Source organism: Sarcophilus harrisii, chromosome 1, assembly GCF_902635505.1.
Source record: "Sarcophilus harrisii chromosome 1, mSarHar1.11, whole genome shotgun sequence".
NCBI lineage: Eukaryota > Metazoa > Chordata > Mammalia > Dasyuromorphia > Dasyuridae > Sarcophilus > Sarcophilus harrisii.
The window spans coordinates 251846643-251874195 of NC_045426.1; the positions used below are offsets into that span (position 1 = coordinate 251846643).

A 27553-nucleotide genomic window follows, 5' to 3' on the forward strand; every position below is an offset into this window, starting at 1 on the left:
AGAATGCAAAATGTATTATAATAAAAGCATAGAAGATATAGATATGCTAGGCAGCAAGATACATATCTAGAAAGGAAAGACCATTTCTACCTGGTAGAAATAATGGATATTTTCAAGGAAGAGACAGCATTTGAACTGGATCTTGAATGTTGGGGAGGATTTCAAAAGATAAAGATGAAGACAGGAGTATATGTGTTTTCAGGTATTTAAAGTACAATAAATTAAATCATGAAATTAGGTAACACGGTTTTGTTCAAGGTATGAAAAACTGGCTAAGCTTAGCATAAATGGAAGGAAATGCATGAGACAAGGTTTCAAAGATAGGAAGGTACAAGGTTTTGGGGGGCCTTGAACACTAGACTAAGGAGTTTAGATCAGATCTGTACATAAGGAATGTTGCTCTGCCAAAAGTGTAAAGGAATGATTATCAAGGAGAGATACAAGAAGAAGTATTGGTGTAATGGAAAGTGCACTTTATTTGAAATCTTATCTGCCCCGCACGCTAATCTTGTGAAACAGTAGTTATTATGATGTCTATTTTAAAGATGAGGAAACTAAGGTTCATAAAAGTTAAGTGATATGACATACAAGTTGTCACAAAATTAACAAACTTCTTGGGACAGAATTTGAATCCAAGCCATTCTAGACTCCAAATCCAGCACTTAATCCACCCTGCCACATTGGCTCTTAGCTTGTTAAATGCCTTTCATAAAATGTGGCATTTGGAACTGAATCTAGTAGTCCTGATAGACTCTACAACAGATCTATTCTCTCCTAGTCCTGCACATATTTTTGGTAGCAGTGCTACGCTGTTTACTCATATTATATTTGTGGTCCACTAACATTCCAAACATGCTATTTTTTCAGCTGTGTTCCCATCATCTTGAATTTGTGACATTTTTTTTTAAAATAAAACTAAGTGTATGACTTTACATTTATCCATATTCATTTTTTTCTAGTTAGATTTTGCTCCATATTCTAGCCTGTTGAGATCTTTCTTGGATCCTGACCATCATCCAATGTGTTAGCTATCCCTCCTAGCTTTGTGTCATCTGAAAATTTAATAAGGAAACCATCTATGTCTTTATCCAATTCATTAATTAAAATGTTAAACAGCACGAAACCAAGCAGAGCTCCCTGGGGTACTCAGCCAGAGAACTCACACATCCATACAAAGAAACCAGAAAATTTGAAAATGAAGGATTCAGTTGTAAAGGGGGATTTGAGAGAAGAGTAAAGGAATTTTAAAAGTAGAAAAGGAAAGATATGAGTCAAAAAAGAAAGGAAAAAGCAGTGTTCCTGCTTTGACACTTACTATTACAAAAAATTCCTTACTTTAATACTAAAGTGAGAATGAACCTCTCTGACATGGCCTAGTTTGGTTTTAGAAAGCCTTTCAGTTGAGTCATTGTTGTTCAATCTTGTTAGATTCTTCATGACCCCATTAGAAGTTTTCTTGGTCAAAGTATTGGAGAGGTTTTCTATTTCCTTCTCCAGGTCATTTTCCAAATGGGAAAACTGAGGCATACAGGATTAAGTGACTTAATGTCATATAGTTAGTAAGTCTCTGAGGTCAGATTTGAACTCGGGAAGATGAGTCTTTCTGGCTCCAGACCCTGCACTCTATCCAGCTGCTCAGAGCAAGTGCTAGGTGCTGATAACAATACACAGGTAATTAAGACTTTGTTCCTTAACCTCTTGAAACTTATAGTTCAACAGGGGAATAATCTCACATACATAGATTAATTATAGTATTATAGAATAAAGGCATTAGAAAAGGGCAAAATAAAGTGAGGTCACAAAAGTCAGGCTAAGTTTCATGGAAAAAGTTGAATCTGAGTTGGGTTATTAAAAGCAAGGTAGAAATTCCGCAGGCAAAAAAGCAAGGAGGGAGATGTTTTAAGTAGAGAACAGAGTATTGCCAAAGGAGATGGGGATAGAGAGCAAGGTCAGATGAGATAGGTAAAGGTTAAGTACAGTTAGCAAGAACATTGAATTGGTGAAAGAGAATAAATTAAGGCAATATATTAGTTTTAACTTATCAGCATTTTCTGGATCTAAAGGTCTCTTTAATAGGACATATATCATTTGTGTTTGATTTTTATCTAATTCATAGTATTCCCCCTACTCAGCATAAGAAATTTAGCTAATTGACAATTAGCATTATAATTGTTAGCTGTCTAATCTCTCCTGTCACTCAGTATTTTCATTTTTTCCTTGATAAGGTTTATTTTTATTCCTTTTGCTGAGGGGTTTAGGATATTGTTGGGCTTTGTTTGTCCTTTTTGAATGGAAGGAAATGTAACCTTTCTTCTCTTTATTACATGACTATTCTTTTGATTGCTTTGCTAACTCCTCATTTCTGATTCTTCATTCCTGGTTTCAATGTACTTAACAAGCTACATTTTTGTACTTTATTCTTGATAACTACATAAATTTGAATGAATTTAGGTCTTTCTCCCCATTTCCTGGAAACAAAAGCAATAGTTGGAGATTTAGTCACTTCTCTCACCCCATATTCTCTCTAATAGTAGTGAGAATTTTTTGATTGGGACTTAAGAGTTCATCAATGAAGGAAGATCCTTGGTGAAAAAACACCATCTACTATGAAGACTGGCAACTGCTCTGCATCTTAATGGTCTTAGAAAATTGTCAGTGATAGATACTGAGAGGTTAGGTCAATATATTAACTCAACACATTCATATATGTGCCAAGTGAGATGTAAATCAAAGTTGTTCTGACTCCCAGAGCAACTCTCCAAAACAAAACCTTGCTGCTTCTCTTTTTCTTTGTGATGATATTTTAATATTATGAATCATCTCTTTGATACTCTTCCCTTTTTCTTGATTCCTTTTAATTTTTGACCTTTACATTATCTTAAATACTCTATTGGATCATGTTTTAATAAATTAACAACTTCTGTTTTAGTAACCTATATTCAACATTTTTATCAGTGATTTAAATGAAAATATATGTGACACACATTTCACATTTGGAGCAGATACTTAACATGTTAGACAATGGAAGGGGAGCCCTAAGGGATACTGTTAGGCTGCAAAGAAGAGCTAAATTTAATAATCAATTGTTTATCCATTTTATTTTATTTTAAGATTTTAATAGAGAGTTGAAGATAGAGTTAGGAAGATTGGAGTTCAAATGTGTCTCAGATGTTAGCTATATAACTGGGAAAATTACTTAAACTCTCAGTCTCAGTTTCTTCAGCTATAAAATGAAGATAACAATAGCACCTACTTCGCATGATTGTTGTGAGATATTCAAATGAGATAATGATGATAATAACATCTACAATTTATATGACTTTTATGCAGTGCAAAGAGCTTTTTATATGTTAACACATTTGATAACATATAAAATTATTTACAAGCCTTAAAATGCTATGTAAATAAATGTTATTATATGATTTAAAAAACCATATAAAGATTTTCCCCTTACCCTCTTATTCTTTAAAAAGGTCCATGTTGCTCCAATGCTTAACTGTTATTAACTTTCTCTGTATCAGCTTTTGGCAATGAATTCCTTAAGATACTACTAATTGCTCCAGTTTGTTCTTTTGGTTTATAAAAGAATAATCCAGTCTTTCGGATGATTGTCTTTGGATGCAAGGTCCTTTATTTAGACCATATTCTCCTTTTAGCCATTAATTCTGATATAATGAGATCTTATCCCAAAAGAACTTTTTTTTTGATATAATAATTTTCATTTCCTTTTTTGCTGCTTGGTAGAATTTTAATTTTGAAATTTAGGAGTTTCACAAGAACCTTGGGCATTTTTTTCCCCTCTGGGGAGTTTTTGTAGCGGCTACTCATTCAGTGAATTCCCTTCATTTGACTGGTTCCTTTTCTGTTCCAAATGAAGTTTCTCAAATCATTTTCTGAATTTTATTCAGAGGTGGTTTTCCTCACACTCCCTTTTAGAATGTCCGTTATTTTCAGGTTAAATCATATTGTTGTCTTTCCTGAGTTATTGCGACTGACTTACTTTGCTGCCTTCTATTTGTTTCAATCCCGTGTATCCTCAAATTGTCATTTTACTCTCTCTTCTCTGTTTCCAACTATTCTTTATACTCGGCAGTTTGTACTTAAATACCTCCAGGGATGTTTTTAGGTCTTCAATACATATGTCATAGTCTCAGTTTTTTTATTTCTTTTCTTTTTTTTTTTTTTTAAATAGAGCATGTTTATTTGTTCTTTTTAAATTTTTTTTGTTTTTTCCCACTTAATGGTATTTTATTTTTTCCAATTACATGAAAAGATAGTTTTCAATATCCATTTTTGTAAGATTTTGAATTCCAATTTTTTCTCCCTTTTCCCCTTACCTTATCCCTCCCCAAAGTAGCAAGCAATCTGATATAGGTTATACACGTACAATCACATTAAACATATTTCCACATTAGTCATATTGTAAAAGAAAAATCAGAACAAAAGGGAAAAACACAAGAAAGAAAAAAACAAGAAAAAAAGTGAAAATAATATGCTTTGATCTGCATTCAGACTCCACAGTTCTTTCTCTGGATGAGGATAGCATTTTCCATCACAAGTCTACTAGAATTGTCTTGAGTCATCGTATTACTTAGAAGAGCTAAATCTATCAAAATTGATCACACAATATGAGCACATTTTTTTAAAAGAAAATATTAATCATTCTATCCTCTTAATGGAAATTTCTCAAGTTCTTCTGCACTTAATTCCATGGTTGTATTGCTTGATTATTTGCTAATATTCTACAATTTTTTTTATTGTGCCCAAAGTACTTTTATTCAGATTATTCATTATTTTGCAGCTCCATTTGAATTTTTCTTGTGATTATTAGTATTATTTTGTTGTTATATCTATTGTACTTTCTAAAGTATCCATACTTAGAGTTGATGAATTGGTATTTATTTATTTTTTTTTTTGAACTTCATAAAAAGTTTTTTATTTTTGTATGTTAGGTGTGATCCTGATTCTGCTCAAACCCCTCTTAACTCAGGTTTGATGTTGGGAGGAACCTGCCTTAATGGCAGGTTATTTTAAAGAGATTTCAATCTAGTTTTGGCTTAGTTGATGAATTGGTATTTAACAAGTGGTTTGTTTACTCTTCCATCATCCTAAAAGCCAATTAAAATCTTTTCATTTTATTATTATTATGTTATTTCACAAATATATAATATACACACATATATAGTTTTCTGAGACATTTTTGATTATTTGTTCTACTACCTCTAAATCTGTTGCCTCATTGTAGAATGGGAGTAACCTTGAACCTCTCAACCTCCATGCCAGTAGATCACAAGTTCTTTCATCATCATCTTTCCAAAATGACTTTTCTTGTATTTTTAGGATCAGTATTCATCCATTGATCTTGTCCACTTTTCCATTGTCCCAAAAGTCTCACTAATTGAAATCTAGTTATTCCATTCTGATATTGTTACTACAGAAGCAATATGGAGTTCCACAAGGCTGATGGCCATATTGTTATTTTTCTTTGTTTCCATGGTAACCATAGCCAAAGAATTTATTTCTTAGTGGCTAATCTATCTATAATGCTTTTTGTGTAGTTATGTTGATTTTTGGACGTCAGACCTCAGTTTACTTTAGGAGCCATCCTTAATACTTTATAGAATTAGGCAATATAAGAACATGTGAAAGAATATGACTTCAGTACTTTAAAGGTCTTGGATTTTTTGTATATGTATATATAGGCAGCTAGAGAGTACAATGGATAGTGTATCTAGCCTGGGATCAGGAAAACTCATCTTCTTGAGTTCAAATCTGGCCCCAGACACTAGCTTTGTGACCATAGGCAGATCATTTAACTCTGTTTGCTTTAGCTTCCCAAAATGAACTAGAAAAGGAAATAGCAAACCATTCCAATATCTTTGCCAAGAAAACCCCAAATGGGGTCACAGAGAGTTAGACATGGCTGAAAATAACTGAACAACACCAAATGTGTGCATGAGTGTGTATACACATCTTCCAAATCACAATTTGTTTACAACAGTCAGGAATTTTGAAGACTTCTAATGGCCAAAACCTTCATGACACTTTAGTCACTCTGTGGTTGGGCCACTTGTTACACTAGAGTGGTCTTTGGATGACAGGTAATCAGTCCATCTACTAGACCCATATTTGAAGTCTTTCCAGTTGAATAGGAGATGAAAGAAGTTATGGTCTATTGGAAAGCACATCACAAACTCAATATTACCCCTAGACTACAATGAGGAATCAGATTAAGAAGTAGGAGAACAAATGCTCAAAAATGTCACAGAAAACTACATGAGTATTTATTTGTATAAAAATAAGGAAGGAAATTTGTACAATCAGATGCCATTATTCTAGAAATCAGTGATTATTAAAACTATCTAAAACAGAAAAAAAAATAGTCCAGTAAAATAGATTTCTCTAATCATGATTCAGATCCAAGTATATATAGTAGATTAGTATTTATGAAAGCCAAGGTCATAAAAATCTAGAGAATTATTCAGGAAAGTCATTAGAATAATTGGTTAGCAGTTTGACTGTAAATGGGAATAGATGTCACCTCACTCCACATTCAGCACAATAGACATCAAGAAGAGCAATTATCTAACTATAAAAGGCACATCATTAAAAAAAATAACAATAATGAAGTATTGTATCTTTTGCTACTGTAGAAAGGGGAAATTTTCTGAGCCATCAACAACTTAAAAGATGTTATAAGAGACATAGTAGATGAATTTGATTGTATGAAAATAAGTTTGTCTACAACAAAGATCAATATATTTGAAGTAAGAAGAAAAGACAAACTGGGGGGAAAATCTTTGCAAAAATAATATGATATCTCCAATCTTAAAGAAATGACTCAACTGGATAAGTATAAGAACTGTCTTCTAGTCTATAAATAATTAAAGCTATGAACAGAGAATTCTCAATTAAAACTAACAATAACCAAATGAAAAATTCAAATTATTAAATATAGGAATTCAAATTAAGTGAACTTCAAAAGAATATTTTATGTTCATCAAATTTAGCAAAGATTAGAAAATCAACACTAGCATAACTACTGAAACGCAAATAGTCTAACAAATGGAGCTCTAATAGGTTCATAGATTTAGAAGTTAAAGTCATCTTTGAGGTCACCATCATTTTAAGTTCAAATTTTTTGACCTTGTTATCCTGCTTCTGGAACATATCCTAAGACAATTTTTGAGAAGCATTTTAAAAAATCTGTACCAAAATACTGCTCAAAGCAACATTTATAATAACAAAATACTTGTTAGAAGTTATATATACCTTAACAGGAGAGTGGCTGATAAATTACCATATATAAATGTATACTATTTAATTTCCCTCAGCTTCAATTTCCTCAACAGTAAAATGAAAAAGGGGCAAGGGAGGTGAGGGGAGTAAATAGCCACTGAGTTCCCTTCCAGCTCTAAATCTTATTATACATTATGGGTCTATGTCCATAAAGAGAAGAGTGACAATAATAAAAAAATATATACTACATATATAGATAAAAAGTTCAGAAGGGGTTGCTCAAACAGGATATGTTGTTGCCTATCATGCTTCCTATCTTAAATTTAACCATCTGAATTTAACAATTTAAAATTTAACAATCTGGGGAAAATTTGTCCCTAAATTTGTTTTGTTTTATTTTCATTTTTACCATTTGTCTAATTCAATATTTATGCATGTTGATAGAAGTGGAAATAAATTTCATTTTGGAAAAGAAAGCAAAACAAAAAAAGAAAAAAATTAGTCTGAAAACATTGGTTTATATTTGCAATAAGTTTTATTCCAGAATTCTTTTTATTTTTAACTTGTTCAATTGGCAATTTTAAAGTGTTATATAAATGCTAGCTGTTATTATTAATTATGCAAAACAATCAACAAAATAACTACATCTGTCCATATATGCCATATTCCATATCTATAGGTCAGTAATCTTATATCAAGAGGAGATATGTGTGTTTCATCCTCTGGTCTCTGGAACTAAATATTCATTGAAATTAACCCGACTTCTGTCATCTTTTGGTGATATTTTCATTTACACTGCTGAAGTCACTGTATAGATGTCTTCAGATTCTGCTTTCTTTGCTCTTTATCATTTCAAATGTCTTTTCATTTTCTCTGAATTACTCACGTTCACTGTTTCTTACAGCACAATAATATTCTATTACATTTACATACAATTTGATTAATCATCCTGTAATAGAAACATATTTGTTTTATTACCTGTTTTTGCCACTTTATATTATATATTGCACTTTTTCAATCATTCACCTTCTTGAAATCATAGACAGTATTTGAAGAGCAGATTTGAGCTCTACTTGCTGGGTAGGATATCCATATACCAACTTGTAACTGAACTTGACCCTATTCAGTTCTAGCTGGCAAAGACATTTTACTTGAAAATGAAATAATGGAAAGTAATTTGAATATAATGATTATGACAACAATAATGCCAAATCAAAGAAAAGGAATAAGGAAAAAAACCTGGCAGAAAAATAGACTTCATATATTTAGTTCTGTAAACCCTAGAAATAAGAGTTTTGAAAAATACTATTAAAAGCAGACTTTAATAGTGCATAAATTAATGTCAGAAATGAAACTCCAAAGGCAAACATGAAGATAAGAGAGGATGACCAATTATGAAGCCTGAAAAGGGAGAGTAGTAAGTTTCAGAAGGGGCAATGTATGTTATGATCCCCCTCTGAAATATGAAACTATATACTAAATTATTTATTCAATATTGCAAACATTTTTAATTAAAAGGATGGTATTAACTTTTTTATTTTAATTTAAAATGTCCTATATGCTTCCTTATGCCTATATGCCTAGGGATGTTCCATGCCCCAGACCAACCTTTATGTTTTCTATATATTTCCAGATTAGATGTTGTAATGCTGGAGAAACTGAGGCAAGATAGATATTAGAGAGTTTTTAATATTTTATTTGGATTTCTGAGAGGGAGAGATTTTCTGGGACCAAAGGACCCATTTTAGTTCCAGGGCTGATGTCTCAAAGCATTCAGAAGCAGCAGCCTTAGCAAGCAGTATTGAATGTAAGATTCCAATGGTTTTTATATACGTGGCTCTAAGAGCAAGGCTCCAAGACAAAGGCAGGGGATGGAGTTCAAACTCTGGTGAACAGGAATTTCCAAGAAGGGACCATCAATTAGGTTCTGACAGGTTGGAAGTAGGACCATAAATTCTGATAAACTGCTAGAGAGACAGAAGTCTGGAACTTAGAGATAGAGGATACCAATTAGGTATCTGAGATAGGACATCTGGAATTTTATCTCTTGGAATGCCAGATCTCTACAGCCCTAATTATCTCAGTCCTAATGGTCAGGATGGGGTGGAGGGACGTGCAACCAGGAGGATTGAGGCAGACCAATTCAAGAAACAAGGCAGGACAATTTAGGGAAACTGAGGCAGGACAATTAGGGAAACTGAGGTAGAGCAATAAAAGGACACTTGGGAGAAACATTCTACTAGAAGCTTAACAACTCCTCCATTTCTAAAATTGTATTCATGGAGAGTTTAGTCTTAGAGATATTAGGATTAGCTAGTCCAGCCTTTTGTTTTCCAGATAAGGATCTGGAAAAGTGAGAAGACAGTTCTTGAAGTTAGCCACAGATGACCCTGAAAGAAGACTTCAGGCCTTCAAGCGTACTTTGAGGTATTCAAGGGTTGAGACAACCAGCCTTACATTCTGTGAGACTGAGACCCTCTAAAAATTTTAGGAAATGATATAATTATCATAGAATCACAAAACTGGGAAACAGCTTAACTAAGCAACTTAATCCTGGAACTAAATCTAAAAATAGATTAGAACTGAAAGAGGCCTTAGTATATGGTTATCCCTTCCATAATATATTGATTAGAGATAGTATCCCCCACCATCTGAAAAATCCCACACATAAAAGTGGGGAGCCTCCCTTTGTACCAGAGAAGAAGTCTGAATTGTTATGATATTACAAGATAAATATATGTATGATATTATACAATATTATGCATGTATTTTATGTAGTTTTGAGTTGCTAAACTTTTTCTACATTTTCTGCTGATTTTAATGTGTCACTTATGGGTTTCACAATACTCCCCCCCAAATTCCTTTTCTTATGCCAAACAACATATTGAAACTGCCATGAAGAAAGTCACAATAATGAAGAGATAATTGTCCTTCTGGAACAGGAAGGAATACTGAGGGAAATGATGGTGATTTTCTTTAAAGACATCAATAAAAATGTATTGCAAAAAAAAATAAAAATAAAAAAGACCTCAATTTCTTCTTCTCTAATAATAAGGCATTGAATTAGATAAGATCTAAGGTCTCTTTCATGGACTATTGACTAAATGAACATTTTATTAAGCAAATACTATGTGCAAAACACACTTTGCTTAGTATTGGAGATATTAACACAGAAGCACAACAATTCCTACTCTCAAAATATTCACATCCTAATTGGGAACAACTTATATATGGAGTTTTTAGCTACAAGTCAGACAGAAAATCCCTCATGGTTCTTAGGTTTAAAAGCAGAGCTAGTGGGAATATATCTGCCTTAATGTTATTTTTTCTGACCCTATGACCCAAGACTTGTGCTTTTTCTTTTAATATCATGCTTCCCCTTTTAGAAAGAACCTTAGTCCCTTCTCTCTCTAGTCCAACCCTCTTATTTTACAAGAGGTACTGAATCTCGACTTTGTATCTTATAACAAAGTAAAAAGGTAATATTAACATGGATTTATCAATGGGATATTCCTTATTTTAAAATCAGATTTGATTATGTTCATCATACTTTTTCTGAAAGCAAGAAAGTATAAAGTATATACTGTATTTAAAAATTTTGGAAATCAATTGATAAATATACAGCTGATACTTAAGTCCATGGGATCAAATGAACTCACCAAAAGAGAGATTAGGGATCAAAGCAGATCTGGGTACAACCAGATTACCGTTAGCAAAGAGATTAAGAAGTAATGGTTAAAAATAGAAAATATACAACAGAGATCAATATCATGGAAAACAAAATAAGGGATAGTATTCAGCAGGAGCCAGAAACACTCAGCAGTATCAAAATTACAGAGAGGTCCAAGATGAAGGTGAGAAAAAGCCATCAGGTTGAGCACTTTGATCATTAATAATCTTGGAGAGAGCAGTTTTAGTTTTGAAGTGTGTTCAGGAACCAGAGTGCAAGGGGATGAGAAAAGTGGCGAGAAAGTAGAAGCAAAGTTTAGATAGCATGATAGAATGAAAGAATCCATATTCAAAGGAAGAGTTTGGTTTTTTTGTTTTTTTAAGAAAAAGAATGCTACATTATTTGTAGACAATAGGGGGAAAAGACAGTCAAGATGTGCTTATTAAGCACTTACTATGTGCTAGGCAGTAGACTGGGAGAAATTAAAATAAAACAACAGATACTGTAAAAGAAGAAATATAAGAAGATATCCCATTCTGTCCTTTTATGGAGGAGGTTCACAAGTGTTGTACAATAGACATATTTTAATACCTTTTTTTGATAAATTGTTCAGTTGTACTGGGTTTCTTTTGCTCTTTTCTTTCTTTTGTCTTTGAAAATTAGTTTGTTATATGAGGTAACCCTCTGGGACAGGGAAGAATACTAAGGGAAATGATAGTGATTTTTTAAAAGACATCAATAAGAATGTATTGTAAAAAATAAAAATAAAAAAATTGCTCACTGTTCTGTATAGAGTTCAACAAATATTTATTTGCCTATATATGCAAGATACTTGCTAGCTGCTAAGCATAAAAGAAATAGAAATACTTTAGTCCTTGGCCTCTAGGGGCCAAGTTTTAACTATATTAGATCTATCTCCGCTAAGCCCTCTTTACTTCTTGCTGAATGCTTCCCTGACTCAAGTTTCTCTATACTCCAGTCTGTCAATACTACATACTTCTGTCAAAGTCATTTTTCCCAAACACATATGACCGTGTGACTTCTCTACTTAACTCCAGGGTCTTTCTATTGTCTCTAGTGTAAATGATAAACTCTGTTTACTTTTAAAAGCCATATACAACCTGGTCCTCATTATCCCCATCACCAACAACACTTTGCCATCCAGACAAATTGTCCTTCTCTCTATACCTCACATACAACTCTCCATATATTTGTGTCTTTTCACTTGTCATCCCTCATGCATGGAATTCCCTTTCCCCCTTATGTTTGCCTCACAGAATCCTCTCTTCCTTTAAGATATTCTTCAAGCATCATAATGAAGTCCTTCCAGATCTCCCAATTGCTAGTGTTCTTTCTCTCAAACTACTTTGTACTTTAACTACTTTGCATATATTTGTATTTACTATGAATTTTATGTTTATCTTTTAAATATTCTTATATATACTTGTCATCTTCATCCCAATAGAATGTAAATGTTCACTTTCAGTAGGGACTGCTTCATTCTTTGTACTTGTAACCCCTTTCCTATCACAGTATCTGATGCATAGTAAGCACTTAAAAATGCTTGCTAATTAATTGATTGATTGATCCCATAACTTTCTGCCTTTGTGATTCTATTTCCAATATATGGACTATGTCCTTTTCCCTCCAATACCAGCTTTGTTTCTTGGATTTCTTCATGTCCTTTAAAGCTCAATTCAAGTCGCCTTTTTAAAATTAAGAAAGAAAGAAAAAGAACATTTTAGCATCCATGCTAAATGTTCATCATCAATGATCAAAGTGCTCAACCTGATGGCTTTTTCTCACCTTCATCTTGGACTCTCTGTAACTTTTGATACTGCTAAATGTCTCTGGCTCCTGTTGAAAACTATCCCTTACTTTGGTTTCCATGATATTGATCTCTCTTGTTGTATATTTCCCTGCCCTTTTTAACCATTACTCCTTAATCTCTTTGCTAACTGTAATCTGGCTGTACCCAGATCCGCTTTGATCCCTATTCTCTCTCTTGATGAGTTCATTTGATCCCATGGACTCAAGTATGGGCTGTATATCATTGATTTCCAAAATTTTAAAATACAATATATACTTTATGCTTTCTTACTTTCAGAAAAAGTATGATGAACATAATCAAACCTGATTTTAAAATAAGGAATATCCCACTGATAAATCCATGTTGATATTACCTTTTTACCTTTATATCTATGGTATATGCATAGCATATATTACCTTTTTACCTTTATATCTATGATATATGCATAGCGTAGATACAAATAGCTTGCTCATCAAGATGCAGAATAACTATGACCTTACACCAAAGAAACTTAAAATAAAGACTTAGTCAAATTTGACTCTCCAACTCAAAGCTTCTTAAATTGTGGATTTTGACCCTATATGGAGTCATGTGACATTGCAGAGGTCATGAAATTATGAATTTTTATCTGTAAATGTTTGATTTGTATGCCTATTTTACATACTAATTTATCTGGGTAAAAATTTCTCAGGTGAACAGGATTTATGAATAGAAAAAGTTTAAGAAGCTCACTCTTCTCAACAGCTGCTCCAAACTTTTACTTTTATTATCAAGTCCTTAATTTCTTGTCAAGTACATCCCTTATCAGATGTCCTGGCCTCCCTTGATGAGAAAATTGGAACTATCCATTGAGATAGTTCCCTCCTTTTCCCTACTCCACATCTCAAAATTCTTCTCCTGACTCTAAGGAGGTGGTGGCCTTCTTCTAAGGTTAACTTGGCCCTTCTTGTTATTTTCCTCCTGCTTTTCCTCTCAATCATTCAATCCCCCTATTTTTCACCTCTTTGTATCATAATTTCTTTGTCTGTAAAATGAAGGGTTGGGTGACCTAATCCTTAAGATCACTTTTACCTCTAAAACTGAGCTATGCTGCAACTAAATTTCATTAGTAGAGAAGTCATTTCTTATCAAAACTTTGTGCCTGACACTGGATTGTGCATCCAGTAGGTTTCTAATTAATGTCTCTTGAACTGAATACCAGCTAGCAGATAGTAGGAGATAATTTTTAGTTGTGCTAGAGTAATTTTAATTATTAGTCATTGTTTGAAGATTTATTTGATATATTCTTATGACTTTAACAGGGTTGTTATGAGGATCAAAGAAGTTAAAGTATGCAAAGTAAGCCTTTAAAAAGTGTTATAAATGTCAGCCATTATTATCAGCATATATTCAACCATATTCAACCATAAGGGGAAGTTTTAAATAAATGAGGGAAAATTCAAGTGACATTTCTTTTTTTTTCCTGCCAAAATAATGGTGAATCAAACATTTCCTGATGCCTGACAATAAAAATGTAGCAGACCTTGATTTTCTGCCTAGAAAAAAGACAAGATTATGTTTTGTCTAAAGGTATAATACTAATTATTTCAAAATTGGGATCGTCATTTGGCCTCTATCAGTAGAAGGTTTGCCAAGACCATAGTGTGTCACTGATAGAGCTGTTTTATAGAACAAAAGCTTAAAGCTGTCTTGACATTTAAAGACAAAACATTCAGATTCTGAAAATAAACCAATCATCTTATTTAAATGAATTATTCTCACGTTGAAATGCCAAAAGAATTCTTTTAAAAATGTATTTATTAGTTGAAAATTCACTTGTGAAGATTTCAAGTTCAATTGTCTTTCAAACTACAGTCAGCAAGAAACCATTGTTCCTATCATATAAATTAAGGCAAAATAATTGGATGATATCTGGCCCTGCTCTAACTTTGTCAGTGATCTCCAAGAATAGAAAAAATTAGAGTGAGAAAGAAAAAAAGTCATGCCAATTGCCTTTATATAACACTTTATCATACAGAATTTATATAACATGTCACTATAATGATTTCATAGCTGTAGTAATTCATATAGAATATTTTAAAGATCTATATATACTGTTTTGGGTTCATAACTATTTCATCAGTATGGGTAACTCTGTAACAGAAATTCCTTCCGATGATGTTGATCACCACTTTTCTCTATTTTAGTAGTCTTAGAGAAGTGTTAGGAAGCCCTGAGAGATTAAGGGTAAATTGTATGTCTACTTGAAGGAGTAAGGAGGGAAGGTGATTGGAAGAGAGAGAAGATTGCTATACTATAATCAAGAAAGTTTATCTTGTAATAGAATATATACAAAGAGATGACCATGTTGACAAATAATGCTGTATTTATATAGGCAGGTGACATAGTATGACATGTAGTAAGGTTTCCTGACTGCCTAAGGTCTCAGGACTGTCCAAAGGGCACAAACTGAATTCTGTTTTGCCTTTACTTAGTTTTACAGATTGTGCAGGTTGAGAGGCAATGCTTAATTTTAGGGGAGGTGAAAAGGAGAATGATTAGCATCAATATTAATATAGCTGACTCATTAATATTATAAGATATCATTGTAATTTACTGGAATTGTCCTGAGCCACAGATTAGAAAACAAGCTGAAAGTAATTCATGGAATTTTATTCACGAAATGCAATAAACTTCATTCAATCAATTGGACTCAGAAACAGGATTAAAGACTAAACATCCTCTGTTACATTTAGCTGTGTGGTAACAAGGGTAGAAACATTTTTAAGGGCCACTGACCTACAAAGAATAAAAAACAGGTTCTATTCCCCCAATGGAATCTTATATAGCAAGATGTACTAGGAAAAGTGACTTCATGAAAGACCTGAATTTGTATCCTGCCTCTGACACTTACTTACTATGTAATCATGGATGATTTATTTAGCCTTAGTCCATATTTTCTTACCTGCAAAGTGGTTATGACATAATATAATACCCATCTCACAATGTTCAAGAGATAATGTATGTTTGTGCTTTCTAATGTAGATGCATGTTAGTCGTTATTATATAACTCATTCATCTTCTTAATCTGATGTATGAATCATTGATAATCAATCATCCAGCTTCTCTTGAATACTTGAGTTATAAGGAACTCATTACCTGAAAAGGTAGCCCAGAGAAATTGTAAAAAAGGTTGGGGAATTTAAATTTATCTAATTTAAAAATTAAGAGTAGAAAACATAAAATTTTATATTCTTTACACACACATATATATATGTATATATTTATACACACACATATGCTTCAAGGTCATCTATGCTCAATTAAGGAAGAAATAGGGAAAAGGACAGAAGGGAGAAAACAAGCACTTATTAAGCACCTATTATGTTCTTGGGCACTGTCTTAAACATGTTGCAAATATTGTCTCATTTGGTGAAAATAGAAATCCTGGCTATTTGCTATTATTATCCCTTTTTATAATCAAAGAAACTGAGTCAGACAAAGGTTAAGTGACTTGCTCTAAATGCCAAATAAAAGAAAATTTTAGTTGATCCTAAATGTAAAGGGGAACACTAGAGTTAATTGGATGGAAGGGATCTCTACCTTAGGAAATCACTTTGGTAACTACAATCCAAGAGCAGTTAGGTGCCATATCAGATAGAGTTCCAGCCTTGAAATCAGGGGGAGTTCAAATCTAGCCTCAGACACTTACTACCTATGGGAACCCAGACAAGTCACATTAACTCCGGGTCTTAACTCCCAGCAGCAAGAGAGAGAAATAGAAACTATATTTAAAATAACTATAGATAAGATAAAGTACTTGGGAAACCACATGCCAAGACAGGCCTAGGAATTGTATGAAGACACTTACAAAAGTTATCACACAATTAAAGTCAGATCTAAACCAACCTTGATTGCCTCAGTTTCCTGTTTTATAAAATGAGATAGAGAAGGAAATGGCAAACTACTACAATATTTTTGGCAAGAAAACCCTAAATAGGGTCATGAAGAGTTGGATGGGACTAATCAACTGAATAGCAATATCAGCAGTGGCAGCTACAATCCAGTAATGCATTGGAGTCGAGGGAGATTTGAGACAGAGAGAAAAATTTGAAGTCTGATTCAATAGTCCAGTATGAATGACAGCTCATGCAAAAGTACAAGATATGAGAAAAGGAATGTCATGTAAAAGATGCAGAAAATTGACCAGTTTGAATACATTATACAATTCATGAATGAAAGAATGTGAAATATGCCCAGAAAAACAGACTTCTATTTTGTTCTAGAAGTAGTCATGAGCCAAGTCATAGGAACTTCTTAAGCAGTGATCAGAGCTATGTCTAAGGATATCAAGGCAGTTTTTTGGAGAATGGATTGTAGAAGTGAAAATCTGAAGGCAAGGAAAAAAATGAGGAGGCTTTTATAGGTCAAAATGAGAAGTGATGGGAACCTAGTTTAGGAGGAAATCGACATGGGTAGAGAGGAAATGAATGAAAGAGATATAAGTATCTATTATCTAGATCAGAGAGTTCAACCAATTCTCTTCCATGCTTTCCTTTTGGGAAGCACTGTCACAGGACTACCTAGCATGATGTGCTCTCATCAGAGAGCAGAAAGAAGTCTCTGTACTCTAGGAGCAAGTCAAAGTTGAATTAGCTCAGAAGAAACAGGAGTTGTAAAAATTTAGAGAAGCTACTCCAAATGTTCAGCCATAAATAACTGACCTATGGTAAAGCATTCTGAGTTCATATTGGTCTGATCAGCCACAGTCAGCACACTGTAACTTAATTCTAACATGATGATGTCATTTTGGTCCTTTTCAAGAACAAAGGACAACCACCAACCAATCAATCATATGCACATGCATTTTCCTCCACTATGGCTAGTGTTTGCAAAAAACAAAACCTAAACAAACTAGGAGTAATATATCACATTGTAAGAAGCAGTTCAGACTCTATCACATAGTGCCAATCACATCAGTTCAACACTGATCTATATTGGACATCTTACCACTGAGCCACATTAGACTGGCAGAAGAATCAATCTATCCCATCTTCTTCAGCAAAGTATCCCCTCTATCATTTCCATTCTCTCACTTCTCTTTAATCTCTTTCTATCTACTGGCTGCTTCCACACTGCCTACAAGCATGATTATTTCTCCCATCTCTCAAAAACCCTCACTTGATCTCTCTATCTCCACTAATTGTCATGCCATATCTGTCCTCCCTTTTACAGTTAAACTCCTTGAAAAGGCTATGATAGGTGCTTCCACTTTCTTTCCTTTTTCAACTCTTTACAATCTATTTCAACTAAAATTACTCTCTCTAAATTTATCTTTCCATTGATAAATCTAGTGATCATTTTCAATTCTCATTCTCTTCTACCTCTTTGGAGGCTTTGACAAGATTAAACACCCTCATCTCCTTGATACTCTTTTCTCTCTAAGTTTTGGTGTTAAAAATATATACTGATTCTCCTCCTATCTATCTGATCTCTCTTATTCAGTTCCCTTTGCCAGATCTTCATCTGGGTCATACCTAATAATAGTGGGCATCTCCTTCTAGGACCTATCCTGAGCTCTTCTCTTCTCCCTCTATATTGTTTCAGTGAGTGATCTTAGATTCAATTGTCATCTCTATGCTGCTGTTTCACAATTCTATTTATCCAGCTCTAACCTCTCTCCTAATTCCTAGACTCACATCTCTATTTGACATCTCCATATCTATGTCCTATAGATATCTTAAACTCAACATGTCCCAAACTTAACTATCTTACCCCAAAATCTTTTTCTCTTGCTAAGGGGAGACCACCATCTTCTCAGTCACTCACTTTCAAAACCTTGGTGGTCCCTGATTTTTCATTCTCAGAATTCAGAATTCAGAACAACTCTCTTCTTTTCTACTACCACCAGCATATACAATCTGTTGCCAAGTCCTGCCAATTTTATTTTCATAACATCTCTGGTATAAGCTCTCTTTTGTCTTCTAATAATGATATCACATAGTACAAGCTCCCATGGGACCTCATGCCTAGAACACTACAATAGGTTTCTGCTTGGTCTCCCTGCTTCAAGGATTTCCCTAATCTAGTCTACTGATATTCTGACTATCCAAACTGGACTATATTGCACCCCCATTAAATAAATTCTAGTTGTTGACTATTATCAAAGATCAAATTATATTCTCTGTCATTCTAAGCCTTTCATTACCTGGTCCTCTCCGCCTTTTCTAGTCTTTCTTCCCTCTCATTTCCTCTCATGTGCTCTACAGTCCAATGACAATAATTTCTTATTGTTCTTTGAAAAAGGTATTCTAACTCTAGAGTATGAATTTTCGCTGGCTGTCTCCCACTCCACCCCCACTATCAGAATATTTTCCTTTTTCCTAAATTCCCTATCTTTTTTCAAGCCCCAAATAAAAGCCCATCTTCTATGAGAAACATCCCATGATCCACCAAATACTAGTGCTTTCCCTCTATTGATCATCTTCAATTGATATCACATATATCTTGTTTGAATGTGGTTATTTTCATATTTTCTCCTCCAGTAGATCGTAAGCACCTTAACAGCAGAAACTATTTTACTTGTCTTTTTGGGGCAGAACTTAGAAGTTTCTGGTGCATGGTTAACACTTAGTAAATGCATATTGACCAACTTACCCCAAAATCACATATAACCCTTTGTCCATATGAATACGTACTTGGAGTGATAAGTCTCTATGAAGAAAAATAAAGATTTAGACAATGATGATATAAAGAATTATTAACTGAAAAATAAGCTGCTTGAATTGGAGACAACCAGTCACTTAAATGTCATTAAGTATATCCAGTATTTTATTATGATTTATCTTTTTGTATGTATGGCTTGTCTCCTCAAAGAGATTTATGGGTAGGAATTTGTCTAGTCCTTTGTATTCTTAGCAGTTAAGATAGTGATAGTTATCTTAATACTTAACAAATACTGAAAGATAAAGGAAGATGAAGAGTGAACCTCCAATGACCCATGCCTCTTAGTGACATGGAGGTGACTCTGACGCCCAAAGACTATGTTAACAGAGACTAAGCTATGACAGGCTTACCAAACTGAAAAGTCTTCAAGCATGTGTCATATATCTAAAATATAGCTAAATGCACAGAGTTATTACCAGAAAGTTATCCATCAAGGATATTTCATATAGTTACTTTATTAATATTATCTACAAGTCTGAGACTTTCCATATTGAAGAATATAGAATTGTTCTCTTCACTGTCTTCCTTATCCTTTCCAAAATTTCTCTTTACAAAATGCAGATAATTCCCGAGAGGAGAAAAATGTTAATTCTCTAATATCTTGCATGAATGAACTTGTCATATACTTTTATTAAGGATATATGAGAAGAACAGAATATTCCAGAGATCATTGAGTTTGTGGGATGTAAGGAATGAATAAATTGAGTGAGGTAAACAGTGGCTCAGGGAGGATCTAAGTAAATTAACAAAATTTAAATATTTGATATTTTACATCCAACCAAATGGAATTTGTGTTTAAATGTGTTGTTCTTGGTAGTAACCAGGAGAATTACATTTAATAATAATTTCTGTCTCTCTTTTTCTCTCTTTCTCTGGCCTTCTCTAGTGTGATAATGCAAAAGGGCTAAAAGCATTCTATGACGCAATAAAATATGGGCCTAATCACCTCATGGTCTTTGGAGGAGTCTGCCCCTCAGTCACATCCATCATTGCTGAATCTCTTAAAGGATGGAATTTGGTACAGGTAAGAAAGGTATAAATAGAGTCCCTGTTACTGGTCAGCTGAATTTTTTTTAATAAAAATTTAAGTAAATGATAAATACATTTTTAAAAGTAAGTTTGGTTGGTTTGATTTTTTTCAACTCAGTGGCAAATTCTGAATTTAATAATGAATGATTCAGATTTTCTCCCATAGCTAAAATGCATTTTTTGTGTTAACTTGTGAGCTTAGAGAAGAATACAAACTTTTTTGGATCCCTAGGATACCCATGTTGATGTTGTTTACAAGTTCAGTTCATAAAATGTGGGTTTTTTTGTTATCTGCTGCATCAAGGCTATAACCTTTTGTCACATCACTGACAAAGCTTTGGGAGATTCATTTGCTATGGTCTTAGAAGTCAAGCAGGATCAAGATGACCAGGAGGCAAAATTTTTCAAAACAAATGTTCTACTAAAACAGGGAAAAGGAAGAGGGGAAAAATAGAGGAGAACAGAAAGCTATAGGGGAAAATTGGCAGATATGAAGCAAAGTTGTTATTCAGAATTCTGGGATCCAGGACAGGGATGCAGTAGGGTGGGAGGGAAAGAGACTGAGTCACAAAAGAACATTACTTAGGATATTCCCTACTTCTGAGCAGAAGCCTTCATCTTCATTACTGTTATAGGAGGCTCTCATCTAAACCACTAACTCTTGGGGGTAAAATTGTAAGATGAAAAGTGCAACATGTCTACCACGTAAGTGGGCTTCTCTGCCCCACAATGTAGCTGATGATGCCCAAACTCCAAGAGGAGATGGCAGGCACAGGAAGAAGGAAATAGCGAAAAGAGCATCATTGGTCTCCTTTGACCCAGAGTAGGATGAAAACATAAGAGAGGTACATCTGCAAGTCGCAAGATCTAGAAGTCATGTTACAGAGATAGGCTGGCTAGGACATGGGCCAAAGGAGATCTACCAGAGAAGGAAAACCAACCCTCTCTAGCTTAGCACCTTAAAGCCCCTAGTTACCTTGTTCTATTATAATTCTAATCTAAAAGCAAGTGACATGATGATAGTACACTAATAGTAAGAACATTCCATTGTGCATGCATAAATTGAAAATTAAGAAAATGTGTCATCTATTAGATCTCATGCCACAAATTAGCAAGGGAAAGGAGAGGAAAAACACCTGGAGAGGAGGGAGAAAAGGGATCTGTGCAAGAGAGTGTCAAAAAGGTGGTTTGACTCTGGGCTGAAGAAAAGAACAGATCAAAAACAGGGCCTTGTCCAATACACAGAGACTGAAAAGAGGAAGAAATATTTAAAAGGGAAAAACTACTTGGCAGAAACTGGCCAGGAGAGCCCATGGGGTTCTTTTCAGGGAAAGGAGATCCATGAACATGAGTGATGAAAAATCACATCTTTATTTTCACTCACCTCTAAGTGAGTTTATTTTATTCTGAGAAGGGGTTCATAGGTTTCAGCAGACTGCTAAAGGGGTTCATGACATAAAAAGGTTAAAAACCCCTGGTGTAGACCATGTATTTGAGAAATGATTCATTTTTCATATCACTGAATTATAAATTCTCCAGAGTAAGGTTGTTACCTAGTCCAATATGTATCTGTCCCTTTTTGGCAACATTCCTGACTAGAAATCATTTATCTTCCATTTGAAGATCTCTAGTGATAGTAAATCTCTCCTGAGGCAGCTTTTTCCATCTTAGACAACTACATTTTTTTTTAAAGACTCTCATCTTTTCATTGTGTCTAATTCTTTTTCTTCTTGTATCTTTCACTGTTATTCCTAATCCTGTTCCCATGGGAACTCCAAAACAAATTTAATTCCTTTTTTTTTTTATGATAGTCCTTGTGGTATTTAGTTTTTATTACCTCATCCATATTTCTTCTCTTCTTTAGGACAAACATAACCAATTCTTTCAATTGGTGCATGGTCTCTAATATTTATACCTCCAGCATCTTCATTTGAATTCAAGAAAATCTAAATTTCAATCTAGCTTCAAATACTTCCTAGTTATGTGAGCCAGCACAAGTCACTTTACTTTTTTCTGCTTCGATTTCCACAATCATAAAATAGGGATAATGATAGCACCTACTTCACAGAGTTGTTATGAGGATCAAATGATATAAAAAACAAATCAAATAATTTGTAAAATGCTTAGTGCAATGTCTGACATATGGTATAGACACTTAATAAATGTTTGTTTCCTTCTTTCTCCTCTGTTCTCCCTATTCTGATAACTCTTCTCCAGAGGATTCTAATTAATCAGAGTCCTTACCAAAATGTGCCCCGAACGGAATAGCTATAGGCCAACCTGGGCTGAGTAGAGTTTTCCCTAATAGAGTCTGAGTTTGCATTTTAGGTTTCTATGGAATAGTATTCATTCACACATACTGAGATTGCAGCCCAATCAAAATCATCCCTATTCTTTTCTGCAGTAACTATTTTCTAGTCAGGTCTTCCCTGTTCTATACTTTGAAGTTTAAAAACTCAACTGCAGCTGATTATCAAAGTCACTTGATATTACTTTTATGATTAGTGACTTGGAGTATTTTTCATTTGTTTGGTGGTAGTATGAATTTCTTCTTTAGAGAATTGACTATTCATATCCTTTGACCACTATCTATTGAATAGCTCTAGATCTTATATATTTTAATCAATTTTTCTGTATTCTAGATGTATAATTTTATCCTAAAAGTTGAATACAGAGATGTTTTCCCAATAGTATGGTTTGAAACAGGCGTTCTTCTCACTATTTTTTACATTATTTTTCTTGACATAATTTACCTTTTCTTCAAATAAGTAAATGGTTTGGTTCTATAAAACAATACTTTAGATTGTGTGGTATGACATTAATATTGCTATTTTTATTATACTGGAATGGCCCAATCATAAGCAATTAATATTTCTCCAGTTTAAGTCTATCTATAATTCAATGAGCAGCTAGGTGACAGAATGGATTAAAATGGATATGGGGCCTGGAGTCAGTCAGGAATATTCATCTTTCTGAGTTCAACTCTCGCCTCAAATACTCTCTAAATGTGTGACTCTGGGTAAGTCACTTTACTTTAGATTATTGCCATAGCTAGATTTTCTAGCATTATATCAAATAATGATATCATTATATGTCCTTGCTCTCTTTGTTTTTATTAGAAAAGTCTCTAGTGTTTCCCCATTATAGAAAATACTAGCTCTTGGTTGAGAGATGTTATTTACCATATTTATGAATGATTTATTTGTTCCTATGCTTTTAATGTTTTTAATTTTTTAAAGTATGTTTCTAAAAGCTTTTTCTGCATCTATTAATGTAATCATGTCACTATTATTGTTTTGGTTATTAATAAGGTCTATTATGTTTATAGTTTTTCTAATATTGAACCAATCCCCTATTCCTCATATAAATAAAAACTGATAATAGCATATAATATTTTAATATGTTACTGTTTTTGGCTATAAATTATTTAATTTTTTCATTAAAATTCATTAAAGATATTGGTCTATAGTTTTCTTTCTCTGTTTTGTTTCCATTTTGTGCATCAAGACCACAATGTTTCTTAGAATTTGGCCAGATACATTCCTTTTTTATTTTTGTAAATAACTTAGGTAATATTAGAATTGATAATTTTTTGATCAAGTTCCCTTAAATGTCTATTTGGTATAGAAATTTACTTTTGGTTTTACTTTTAAGAATTCATTTATTGCTTATTCAATTTTTTCCATGAAATTATGTTTTTTACATTTTTGGTTTCTTATTCAATTAATCTAAATATTTTATAGTTTTGCAAATATAACAACCTTTGATATAAATAATTAACTGGATAGTTAGGAGTGGTTAGAATGCTGGGACTGGAGTTAGAAGTTGTGATTGTTCAATTGTTTTGTGTTAGTCTTACTCTTTTTCACCTCTCTTTGGGGTTTTCTTGGCAAAAAATACTGGTGTAGTTTGCCATTTTCTTCTTCAGTTCATACAGATGAGGAAACTGAGGCAAGATGTGTTAAGAGATTTGCCCAGGGTCACCCAGCTATTAAGTGTGTAAGGACAGATTTGAAAATGAGACTTCCTGACTGCAGTTTAATCTCTGTTTGCCTCAGTTTTCTCAACTGTAAAATTAGAACAAAAATACCCTTTATTTCCCAGGATTGTTGTAAACATAAAATTTAAAAAATAATTGTAAAGAACTTAACACAGAACCCAACATATAGTAAGTGCCATTTAGATGTTAGATGTCATTATTATTACTATATAACTGAAGGAATAGTTTGTAATAATTTTCTTTATTTGTTGTGAATTTTCCTTAAAATTTTTTTAAGTTGATACTTTCTTTTTTCTATCTTTTTAAATGAGATTAAGTAATGGTCCATTTTAATTTTATTTTTAAAGTTAACTTTATCAATTCATTGGGGATTTTTTCAATCTTTCAGACTTCCTTTTTAATTCTCAGAATTTTCATTTTTGTATTTGGTTTTATTTGCTTTATCTCATTCATTATAATTCATCAATTTGTTCTTTTGTTTTTGTCATTGAAAGTGTTTAGAGATAGAAATTCTCCATTAAAGACTTTTTCAGCTGTAGCCTAAGAGTTTTAGTTTATTTCATTGTTATCATTTCCTTGATGAAATGTATTGTTTTCATGATCTATTCTTTGACTCACCAATGCTTAAGTTAATTATTTAAGCTTTAATTCTTTCTTTACATGTCCTTGATCAACTAAAATTTTTATTACACATAAAATCCAGAAAGGATGTGTTTAATATTTCTGCTTTTCTTGTGTGGAAATTTCCTTCCACTAATATAGATCAGCAATATCTATAACTTAAAGAATTATCTTTGTCTTTAAAAATTGCCGGAGCACTGAAAGATTGTGTGACAGTGACTGTGGTCACATAGCACCTTAGAGAATGTCCAAAATATAGTGGGAACTTAATGCCTACTGAATTGTCAACATTTGAGGGTCACAGAATTGTGTGTTCAACCACAGCTGGAATGCCATCAAGACAGGTAGACCTGTGTTAAGGCATTTGTATTACACCTCCCAGGAACTGTGACTCAGCTAGATCACCTTAGAAGCTTCTAAGAACAGTCTGTATACAGTTAAAAGGTGTGGCTTTCTCCTTGCTCATCTTCTCCAGGAGAACAAGAGAGATTCTTGTACAGTAAAGTTCTAGCTATCTATGCCTTGTCACCCTACTAATCTCAGCATCCTAAAATAGCTTAACCAAGTTTGCCCCCTTTAATTATTTGTGTGGCATTCTGAGAGGCATTGGAGATTCAAAGACAAAACCAAAGTTCCCACCCTTAAGGAGAATACGCTTTCTATTTCTTTACTCTCCTACTCTCAGTGTTCCCTGTATGTGAAATCTTGAAACTGCCTAAAGTTGCCATACCCTCTATCCCTAGCTTGATTTTAATTATATACAGTCATGGGTTAATCAATCATCTAGCATTTAAGTATCTATTGTGTACTAGCATTTTAAACGGATAGAGAATGATGTACATTTTCTTTATTCATATTCATTCATATTCTATATTCAATAGCTATGAATGGAATGCAAAAAAGTACAAAATTAAAGCTAAATGAAAATTTCCTCTTGTCTTCTCTATTTTCTGGAAAGAAGATTCTCAGACCTCTCGTTTTTATTGTCAAACTTTGTGGGTTCCTGTTGGTGACTACTGTGGCAAACTGCATATTAGCTATACTGGCAACTTCATTAGTTAGACCCTAGGGGATCCTGAGCAAGTCTTAATTTATTTCTAGTAGGTTTCCTGCCTTTTCTCTTGATAAAAGGCTAGCTTATTCAGTTCACTTTGATCCCTAATTAACAGATTTCTACCAAAGAAAGACCTCAAAAAATACAGAAACTTCTCTCAATTCATCCAGATTTCTAAACTATTCACAATAAAAGAGAAAGACTTGATACTTGGAATTCTGAATGTATACTTTGGAGGATAAATAAAATTGCTTTTTACACCTATTAGATGGAGATCCCAAGAAGAAAAGAGAAAAGGATTTTGCCAAAGTTCCTATTAACACCTATATAGGTATAACTGTTCTCCCACTCTGCTCAACCTCTTCTATCCCAACCACTTGACTGAGACTACTTCCAAAGTTAACAATGATCTCTTTGTAGGGAAATCCAATGAACTTTTTTCAATCCTCATCTTTCTTTACCTCTCTCCAGAATTTGACCAGAGTTTCTTCCTGGAAACTCTCTTTTCCTTCTTTTAATTGCCTCTACAATGGAATGTACATTTGAAACTTATTGCAACCTGGCCCCAGAAAACATTTCCAGATTCCTTCTATATAGCCTACCCATCCCCTAGGCACTGGTGTACAGCCAAATTGGCTTCGTTGCTATTCCTAATACATTACATTCCAGTCTTTACATTGATTCTAGTGTACTGTCTCCTCACTCCGCTTTCTAAAATCCATAAATTCCTTTAAGATTAAGCTCAGGTACTATTCCTTCTACATCCTAGTACCTCCTCTCTCCCAAACTACTTATATTTGTCTTTGGTACATTTTGTATAATGTCCAGGCTAGCTCTCTGGAGGGTCTCAGGATTACTCAGAGTCAGGATCAGTCAAAGTCTTTGGTCTTTAGGAGGAGAAGTGAAGGAGGCAGGCAACCTGTCATGCGTATTGCCAAAAATGAATCCTGGACTCTGGAGTCTGGATCCTGAAGTCCTCTCTCCTCAGCATACTGTGGCAGAGAGAGTATGACCGTTTCCGTCATCCCTGCAATTCTTGCCTCTGATTATCTCATCACAACATATTCAGCAAGCACCAATTGTGAAGAAAGCCATCACATTCCCATGTGTTTATCAAACCATTATCACACCTTGAATAGATAATTAGCCTTAAGTGCTCTGCTGTCTTAGATTCAAATACACCTTTTCAGAGTTCCAGCCCTCGACAATTTTGTTTATTCTTATAGATGTATATGTTGTCTTCCCATGTCAAATATAAGTTCCTTAAAAGGAGAAGGATTATTTTCTGTCTTTGTATCCATAGCAGTTAACACAGGGTCAAACACATAATAAGCACTTAAGACTCTATTGAGTCTCTAGGTTTTGTGATACTTCATTCTCAGGTTCTCCCACAGGTCTGAATTGTCTCAGTCTTCTTTTCTTCTT

At 33.6% G+C, this 27553-nt stretch overlaps 1 protein-coding gene across 1 annotated transcript in view; it reads left to right on the top strand.

The window, feature by feature from the left end:
* Positions 1 to 27553, top strand: part of GABBR2 (gamma-aminobutyric acid type B receptor subunit 2) — a 780512-nt gene that overhangs the window by 188747 nt on the left and 564212 nt on the right. Inside the window, exon 2 of the mRNA XM_012542879.3 lies at positions 20311 to 20448. Within this exon, the coding sequence (XP_012398333.2) occupies positions 20311 to 20448 (138 nt within the window). The remainder of the gene's footprint in view (positions 1 to 20310; positions 20449 to 27553) is intronic.